The following is a 9,759-nucleotide window of genomic DNA, read 5'->3' as shown; positions in this document are numbered from 1 at the left end:
TACTTTCCATTGGCTTTGTTTGCCCCACCGCTGGGGTCACTGGACAAGGAAATCTTTATGTCAGAAGGCTCCATGTTCCAGATGTCCCGGGCATACTCCTTAATCGTTCGGTCACTGGAGAATTTCCCCGAGGCGGCTATATTTTTGAGGACCATGATGTTCCAGGCCTTTGGATTCTGTAAATGACACATGCATCTAAGGCCCAGGGCCTGAGTGCACACCAAGCTGTGTGACAGACGCCAGGCCAGCACATCACACCAAGCTGTGTGACAGATGCCAGGCCAAGTACATCCAAGTATAATTCAGGGGAAATGACAGGAGCAAACTGTAATGAATCACAAGTACATTTGTTTCTCAGTTGGGAGCTGGATAGGCAGCCTGTGCTATTCTCCTATTTAAGAGTGTTGTGCTGTGCTAAGTTGCTTCAGTCGTGTCCAACTCTTTGCAACCCTATGGACCATAGCCTGCCAGGCTCCTTTGTCCATGGGGCTCTCCGGGCAAGAATACTGGAGTGGGTTGCCATGCCCTCTAGGGTATTTAAGATCATATTTCTCTAAAATGAAAAAGAAAGTATTTTTCACTCTCAGAGAAGCCTTAATTGGTAATTTCTGCCATAGTTACAATGTTCTGGCATGTAAGCTGTATTTCCCATCTTCATTTTGAATGAAGATATCTCAGCTTCCTTTAAACTACACGGGAAAGGAAGGGACTAACTTCCATTGTCTGCTAGATGCCATATAAGAAATTTACCCTGTGGCTCATGGTCAGAGCTCAAGAAACACTACTTTGGAATGTTAGCTGTCACACAGACAAACAATCCCATAGGAGACTTTATTCACTGACTTCTCTCTCCTCATTTTTTTCTGAAGGTAGATTCTCTAATAGGTTTACATTGAATCCCAGATACTCCACTGGGGTTTTAAAACAGGACCAATTAAGGTTTTATCTTAAATAAAAAATATATGACTATATATCTAAATAAAATACATCTTTCATAATTTTATGTAAAAAAATATAAGCTATTTATTTTATAGCCTCGTGATTTTGTAAAGGACTCTAAGAAGGAGTTCAATGGCAATGACTAGAATATTATTTGAAAAAGACAGCAATGCATTAAAAGCATTTAAAACAAAAACTAAAACTGTGAGTCTGAAATTATTCACACTTTGGAAACTTACTAAAATAAGAAGAGAATAAATGCTTCCTTTTTTCATGTTCTTTATCTAAGGGGATAATGACTAGACTTCCCAACCACATAGGCCATGTTTTCTATACCTCAACAATGCAATTATTGTTAAGAGTAAACGCTGCAATTTGCACTAATGAAGAAGAAAGGTGGAGTGGAATGCTGGGCCTCTAGGTGGGCATCCCTTGGATCAGGGCCATCATTTTAACAGAAGGGACTACTGTGTAAAACCCACATTCACATTTGTGCTTGCGCTCATGTATAGTTTCCTCTCCTGCTCTGTTTCACTTCTACTTCTTTCCCTCAACATTCTTTCTACACATGAGCATGGGTTGAGGGCAAGAGGAATAAGCTGGAGGTGGCCATTCTCCTTCTCTGTCTGCGTTCCCAGAGGCCGTGTGTGGCTGCTTTTGCCAGTGTTCCAGGAGCCAGAAGTGAGCTCCTCCGCTTAACTCCAGCACTGCCTCTGCTTGGGCAGCGTGTAAAATTGGCTTCTATACACTTTAGGGGGACTGGGATATGCTGTAAAGCAGTATGGGCCTTGAATGATCCTATTTTAACACCCCAGTGGGATATCTGGGATGACTGTAGGAACCTCCTTGTCACCTGGCTTTGGAAAAGAAATAGAAATGTCAGTGAAGTAGGTTTCTGTTGTAAGTAGTTACTGATATGTCCAAAGGGCAGGAGGTGGAGATTGTATGAATTTCCATGGTTCTGCTATATAATGGCTTTCTAGCTGGGGAGCAGAAATGGGGACTGTGTGGGCAAGAAGCCAGCGCTGGAGTCTTGGCACAGGGCCAGCTTGCTCCTGTATCTATTCTTCTGTGGTTTCTGCAGTTCACTGAAAGTCTTTCCTATCAGAGATGATCCTGGTTCCATATATTTACCAAATGTACCTAGAGGGTTGGGCTACTTGGTAAAGATGCATGATTTTGCATATGGAGGGTTCCTCACATGGTTCTAGCCTTTTTCTCTTTTCTTTCCCTCCCTCCCTCCATCTCTCTCTTCCTTAGTATAGTCTTTCTTGTTTCATTCCTTTTTAAAAAAAAAAATTCAAATATGAACCCCCCCCGGCTTTCTGTCCATTTATATTCTGTTCATATAGCACCACTCCATGGATAGTCCAGGAGAGGTACTTATTTTGCAACTTTCAGATACCCTCTAGTATTCTAAGGCTCAGTCTAAGAATCCCTTTAGCAGATTTTTCAAATGCTGATGGTGATTCTACCCACTACTGGGTCAGAATCCCTCAGAGGGCAGTGGGCATCTGTACTTTGAAAAAACTGCCTGGTGACTCTGATGTGCTTCTGCTTAAGAGCCCTGGCACCAAGAAGGCTCCTTGAGGGGCCATGGCTTTGTCCCTGCTGGGTCTCAGTGCTCAGCACGGTGCCTGCCTTGGAGGAGGCACTGGTGTCTCTCTGCTGAATAAATGAGTGGGTAAAGTGAGTATTTAACTTGGCTTTATACTCTTTAGTTTCTAGGACATGCTTGCTACATGGTGGGTGCTCAATAAATACTGAATAATTTGTGACTTCTTATTTGGATATTAAAAAAATTTAACAACTGCTACTGAAATGTCAAATCCCAACCTTTGCCTGAACTTGGGAACAGTCCAGTTTTTATCTGAAAAACCAACATTGCTGCCTCACTTCCCTTTTTTGATTGGTTAGTGGGGCCCTGTTATTTAGAAAAAGAAACTAAAATTTTAATGAACGGTAGGAAACTGGCATCGTTTGTAAGTCTCAGCCATGAACTCACCATGTACAGCTGGCTGACTTTTTCTTGACATTTGACGTAGGCTTCATAGTCTGCAAAAACTTTAAACCTGTTTTTGTGATTAAAAGGAAAAAACAAAGCATCAAAAAGCTTCATTAACAGATGTGTGTTCAGATTCCATTTAAAATTCTCTTTTGCTTAATGATAGGCATGGCTAGCTTACCAGTCTGATATTTCTATTCGTAAGGGTTTCAACCAGCCCTCAACCTTTCTATGGGTCTTTCCACAAGTAAGAATGTTATCACATGGATGCCTTTGAAAGCTGGGTACACCAGAGGAAGGAGAAAAGGAATACCAGATTTGTGGATCTTATTCTTAAGTCTTCCTAGCATTGTTAGTGGAGAATACCTACTTTTTCTTTCTAAGCCTAAATTAGCTTATCAGATCGCAAATCTATGCTAATCTACGTGGTTATGTTATAGTTGATTTAAGATGTTCTCAACCTTTTTCCATGGCCCAAGTAGCACCATCTTCTTATGGGAACTCACCTGTCATGATAAAACAGCATGTTGACTAAGTCTTTGAAGAGGTCAGGCTGCTTGGGAGAAAAAAAGCCCTTGTCAATTTGATCAATGGCCAACTTCAGCTCTGGAAGTGCCTCATAATATTCTTTTGCCTCATACCTGTGGGGTAGCGGGTGGGGCAATAGTAAGAAAAGATTCTGTTAGTGTTTGTGATTAACAGCACACTAGATGGTACATTAGTTGTGAAAAAGGCATTCAAAAATACTGGCATTTAAAGTCATAGAGTTCAACAGGAGTATAAGTATAAATAATATTTAACTAGATCCTGATATTTTTCCCCCCACTAAATTTGATTAGTTCCTTGTAACCAAGACACTAAGGACAATAGATAATAAAAATCCTAATCACACAGCAATAGTCTAATCTGGTAAATACAGTAAGATTCATTTCAAACAGACTTTATGACTCTAAACAAGCAGGTGCTTTTTGGACCCACAGATCCCCAGATATGTTGCCACTGGGCAAAAGTTTACTTCCAAGGGCTGGGAAGTACATTTGACCTCCTCCAAATTTTGTGATTCCCGTGGTTCCTTTGTGCAGCACTCTTTCTTTACTTCTCATTTGAATCCAGGTTAATAAACTTATCCAGATACTTAGTGGAACAAGTATTCTGGGTGCTTCTATACAACCAGGCCTATTCTCTACTGCCTTTTAGTCCATCTCTTAGAGACCTTAAAGGAACACTAGATGGTTAAATTATAGGCAAAACTTCAACTCCACACTGGTTCAATTTTTTGATCAAAGTAAAAATCACAGATGAGGGCAAAGTGAGTAGCTCACAAGGCCAGCCTTGCCACAGCTGGTAGCAAATAGCAAGGAGCCTGTATACCTGTGCCCAAGCTCCTTTAGCTTTCACATGCTGGGCAAAGACTTAATCTGCAGTCAGGAAGGTCCCCTGACTTATAGGAGATGTTCTGCCGCCATGTCCCATGTGACCCAACTTGATGGGACACCTGGGTGGGGGAGGCAGCCTCCTGGGGGGATACATGCTCAACAAGCAGGACTGCTCTCTCACCCTTTCTTGTCCAAAGCAGCCACGTCCTCTATTCTCATGCCAAAGATGAACAGGTTCTCTTCCCCGGCTTCCTCAGCCATTTCCACGTTGGCCCCATCCATGGTCCCAATGGTCAGGGCCCCATTCAGCATGAACTTCATGTTGCCTGTCCCTGAGGCTTCGGTGCCTGCAGTGGAAATCTGCTCCGACAGATCTGTGGCTGGAATGACTGCAAGCAAGGCGTTAGTAATAGAATGAGTGGTTCTGTCTCTCTGGATCTGCTTATACAGTATCTAAGCATTCATCTAGCTGGTTTGTTTTGATCATTAAAGTAGAACATGCACATTAAGATAAATATTCAAATGGTGTAGGATGGATCTCATACTTCCCGTCAACTCTAGCAGCCACTCTTGCCCACTTCTGATGTGTTATCTTGGTGGTTATGGCCACAATGCTAAAAAGGTGTATGGTTATATTGTACTTCCAGTCCATGGGGTCACAGAGTCAGACACGAGTGACTAACACACTTTCACATTGTCTCTCTGCTACAAAAGTTGACACTACTGTGAAATAAAATTCTATTTTATGGCAAGACAAGAAAAATTTAAACAAGAAAAAATTTTTTCTGCCTTTTGGTCTCCTCTCTCCCCTCTACTGTGCATTGTGCATCTTGGATTATGCATGGACCAACCCTCTCCATCAGCAGAAATATCCCCATAGAATGTAAATTGATACAGCCACTATGGAAGACAGTATGGAGATTCCTTAAAAAAACTAGGACTAAAACCACCATATGATCCAGCAACCCCACTCCAAGGCATATACCCTGAGGAAACCAAAACTGAAAAAGATACACATACCCCAATGTTCATTGCAGCACTATTTACAATAGCTAGAACATGGAAGCAACCCAGATGTCCATTGAAAGATGAATAATAAAGTTGTGGTGCATATACACAATGGAGTATAACTCAGCCATAAAAAGGAACACATTTGAGTCAGTTCTAATGAGGTGGATGAACCTAGAACCTATTATACAGAGTGAAGTCAGAAAGAGAAAGATAAATATCACATACTAATGTATATATATGGTATCTAGAAAGATGGTTCTGATGAATTTATTTGCAGGGCAGCAATGGAGAAACAGACATAGAGAATAGACTTATGGACATGGGGAGAGGGGAGGAGAGGGTGAGATGTATGGAGAGAGTAACATGGAAACTTACATTACCATATGTAAAATAGATAGCCAATGGGAATTTGCTGTACATCTCAAGGAACTCAAACACGGGCTCTGTGACAATCTAGAAGGGTGGGATGGGGAGGGAGAGGAGAGGGAGGTTCGGGAGGGAGGGGACATGGATGTACCTATGGCTGATTCTTGTTGATATACGGCAGAAAACCACAAAATTCTGTAAGGCAAACGCCCTTCAATTAAAAAATAAATAAATTAAAAAATAAAAAGAAATATCCCCATAAAGAGCAACATGCTCCTAGCACCAACAAGACAGCTCCTTAAAAGATAACATTCCTTCTTGATCTTGTTAGGACCCGATGACCTACTACTTTGTACTTGGCAGATCTGGATTGTGTAAACTGTCAGTTTACACATTTAGTGTAGAGCTCTGTCTCAAAAAAAATTTATAGAACTGCTTTGACTTCTAATGGGTGGAACAGTTCTCAGAGCTTTCTGATCTGCAGTTCCTGGGTTATAATCCTCAATTTGGCTTGAATAAAATTTTCCACTTCTTTCTTGGATTGATTGATTAATTTTTCATCAACCCTACACTTCTCCCCCTTCTTCCATTCAGCTTCTGTTAAGGTTTTATTTCTTCTATTTGATAACTTTATGAAATGAATATTGAAACTTCTCTTTCTTGATCCTTAAAATTCAGAATCTCTCCTTTAGCATCTGAGGAAATTGGATTGTGTCATGTTCTACATCTTACTTCCGCTTTGACTGCAGGGAAATAAACCACAGGCAAGTGAGGCATACCTGTGGCTTGATGCACACAGAAATACTGCCTGCGGCATCCTCCCCACCCACCCAAAACAAAGCATAGGGCTTTTCGAGCTTAGTTGTGGATTAGATATATCTTCATTTGCATCCATAAGAATGGCTCTTTGTTCTTTATGCAGACAGTTCTTAAATTGTAATATCAGAGGACCCAAAAACACCTCAAAAAGAGAAAGGTCCCTTTTGACTTTGGGAAAAGGGTAAACACACAGTTGGCACCTGCATGTGGATGATGCTTCATGATGCAAACAAGTAAAGGTCCCAGTGGAAGAGAAAGGGATGCTGGCTTCTTGCCAGTCGGGCTGTCCCCAGGTGGGGATGCCATGCTTGCTCTGAGTGCCTATCTGAGGCACATCTAAACTTAGGGCTTTGGCAGCCTGACATGTGTCTGCATTGCCTGCTGCCACCTGGACAAATGACAGCCCAAGAAGTTACCAGAACAATACCTGGGGACTGGGGAATTGGTGTTCTACTGCAAAACGGGGGTTGGGAACTGAAGATCTCTTTTTTTCTTTTGTAGAGCACAGTCTACTTTATCAAAACCTCAGGTCCACCTCCTCCAGCATCCAGCTTTGACCAGCAGGGAATAAAATATGCTTGCAAATGTAACCTCTGATGTGGACTCTGGGAACACTCACCTCAGTGTCAACTGGGCCACCTTAAACATTCTTAGCCTAGGGTCTTATTCTGCCTAAGAATGGCACCTTCTATTCTAAGTTGCTGGCTCCCGAGGCCAGCGGCTCCATTTTCCTGTAGTATGTAATCCATCCCTAGACCGTGGCCCGGCCCCCATGGTTTGTGAGGACCGCACTACCTTTTTCCGCAAGAGACACTCTGTAGTTTTCCAGGAAGATGAGTTTCAACTTGCTTCCAACCACAGGGTCATTGTTCACCACCTCTGCCACTGATGTGATCAGCTTTATGATAAGTTTGGCCATGTAGTATCCAGGGGCAGCCTTGGGGAAGAGTGTGGACATATGAGAAGGCAGGCATGAGAAAGTGGAGAAACAGCAAGAGAGGAGAGCCCCCATGTCCCCAGGGAAGAGAATCAAACTTACTTTGCCACCGATTATAACTGTTCTGGGCACGAATAGCTTCTTTGGGTCTTTCTTAATGCCTGAAAAAGATGGAGATAGGGGATGGAATCGATGACGGTGGACAGCAGGGGTGCTGAGACCTGCACCTCCGGGGGGCTGGCTGGGGGCCGCAAGGGCAACTCACGGTTGTACATGGTGACCACGTGCAGGCAGTTCAGGAGCTGTCGCTTGTACTCGTGGATCCGCTTCACCTGCACGTCGAACATGGAGGACGGGTTGATCTTCACTTTGTACTCCTTCTCCAGGAACTGAGAAAACTTCAGCTTGTTCTCCTGTTGAGACAGAGCATGGGGTCAGAGCCCTTGAGACTCAGAAGGAACCGGTGCAGGGGGTGGTGGTGGTGGTGGTGGTCTGCTTTTAAACACTGGAGCATAAACCCTCCAAGCCAGTGCCCAGGAAAGAATCCGTGTGGGGAAGCCTCACCTGCTTCACGTTGGAGATCTCGCGGAGGAAGATGTCGTCGCCCAGGAAGCTGTTCAGCTTCGTCAGCTGGCTCAAGTCCTTCACGTAGTCCTCCCCAATTTTCTTTCAGTTTAAAGCAAAAGGTGACTTTAATCAGAGAGGGCTGTCAAACCCACACGAGCAGTTTCTGTCCATCTGTGGTGGGTGCTCACGTTCCTAAAACACATCTACACCCCACACATGGAGAAAGGCTTCACTCACAGAAGATGCTAGAGATGCTGTGTGGGAAGAACACTGGCTAGTCCCTCACGTGTGGTTTCAGTGGTTTTGTTGTTTAGTCACTCAGTTGCGTCTGCCTCTTTGTGGACCCCATGGATTGTAGTCTGCCAGGCTTCTCTGTCCATGAGATTTCCCAGGCAAGAAAACTGGAGTGGGTTGCTATTCCTCCTTCAGGGGATCTTCCTGACCCAGGGACGGAAACCATGTCTCCTGCATTAGCAGGTGGATTCTTTGCCACTGAGCTACCGGGAAAACCCATTAGTTTCAGTGGTACTAAGTGTTAAAAACAGAAAATCTACAAAAAAGGGTGACAAAAACTCAGGTTCTGCTAGTCATTTATATGATCTTTGTTATCCTCTTATTAAGTAGGGGTACCACCTGTGTGTCATATGAGTACTGTTAACCAGGGCTAGCTACATAATGTGTGGGGCTTCCTTTTCTGAAATTAAGAATTTTAAGATGGCTACAGCGGAAAATGAAACCAAGCACAGGGCACGTGGGGCTGCACAAGTTGCTGGCTTGCGCCTGACGCCAGCCCTGCTACAGACTGGATTAGCAAATTGTAACTGTGCTCCCTGCCTCCCACATTCCAGTCATGCCCGGCTTCCCCTCAGCACTTCCCCCTTACCTCTGCTATTAACTCTGCCAGCCCCGGGTTGCAGAGTAAGAGCCAGCGCCTTGGAGTGATCCCATTGGTTTTATTCTGAAACTTGTCTGGTTCTAGCTCACTAAAGTCCTTGAATCTGGAGACAGAAGAGACACATCACTGAACTTGGCTGGAATGGCAGGTTCCTGCATGCAGGATGAGTTACATTTAAGAAGCAGATAAATTACATTTAATCTTAGAAAGATTAAACAAAAGTGTAGGGAGGGGCTGACAACAGCTATGGCTGTCATTCTAAAAAGAAATCCATTTGCAATTCAAAATAATGACAAGAAAAAAATCTAAATCACCCCCATATGATTTCCTGGCACTGACATATATATCAGACTTTTGAGCAGAATAGTTTTTTTTTTGCTCCTAAATCTAGAATTAGGATGGTTAAGAGAGGAAGGTCTTTTCCTTTTAGAGAACAGTTCTTTGTATAGGGAAAAAAAATACTTTTAAATATTTCATGGAGCCTTTCCTCATCTCCAGTGGTAGCCCTGCCTTTACTAGCGCTGTTCTGTTACTGAGCAATGTTAGACCCACTGCGATGGGGACGGAGGCTCACACTTGGGTCTTCACGATGTCCGAGTGGATTTTAGCCACGCCGTTCACAGCGTGGGAGCCCACAATGCAGAGATGGGCCATGTTGATCCTTTTGCCTCCTTCCTCTTCTATCAGAGACATCCTTCTCAGACGGTCGACATCTTTAGGAAACAAGGCAGCAATTTTCTAGGCAAAGGAAGAGAAAGGCTTTACTGATCACTCAGAATTCTGACAACCCTGGCATAACATCATTCACTTCCCAACCAAAACCTTCCATGGAGTAAATATAAAA

At 43.4% G+C, this 9,759-nt stretch overlaps 1 protein-coding gene across 3 annotated transcripts in view; it reads right to left on the bottom strand.

The window, feature by feature from the left end:
- The window catches only part of PYGL (glycogen phosphorylase L), a 54,426-nt gene that overhangs the window by 14,058 nt on the left and 30,609 nt on the right, over positions 1–9,759 (bottom strand). For 2 of the 3 annotated variants that reach the window (XM_086321557.1, XM_086321559.1), the window contains exons 11-20: positions 9,490–9,653; positions 8,904–9,018; positions 8,018–8,119; positions 7,719–7,866; positions 7,556–7,614; positions 7,312–7,453; positions 4,502–4,709; positions 3,451–3,585; positions 2,945–3,011; positions 4–176 (exon numbers count right to left, since the gene is read on the bottom strand). In XM_086321557.1, coding sequence (XP_086177683.1) covers positions 4–176; positions 2,945–3,011; positions 3,451–3,585; positions 4,502–4,709; positions 7,312–7,453; positions 7,556–7,614; positions 7,719–7,866; positions 8,018–8,119; positions 8,904–9,018; positions 9,490–9,653 — 1,313 coding nt within the window. The remainder of the gene's footprint in view (positions 1–3; positions 177–2,944; positions 3,012–3,450; positions 3,586–4,501; positions 4,710–7,311; positions 7,454–7,555; positions 7,615–7,718; positions 7,867–8,017; positions 8,120–8,903; positions 9,019–9,489; positions 9,654–9,759) is intronic. The other variant, XM_086321560.1, reaches the window with a different exon arrangement.

This window comes from Bos grunniens, chromosome 10, assembly GCF_055505025.1.
Source record: "Bos grunniens cultivar Pamir isolate PY7600 chromosome 10, Bosgru_T2T1.0, whole genome shotgun sequence".
Lineage (NCBI taxonomy): Eukaryota > Metazoa > Chordata > Mammalia > Artiodactyla > Bovidae > Bos > Bos grunniens.
Note: the sequence above shows the minus strand (reverse complement) of the source record. Positions and strands in the feature narration are given on the sequence as shown.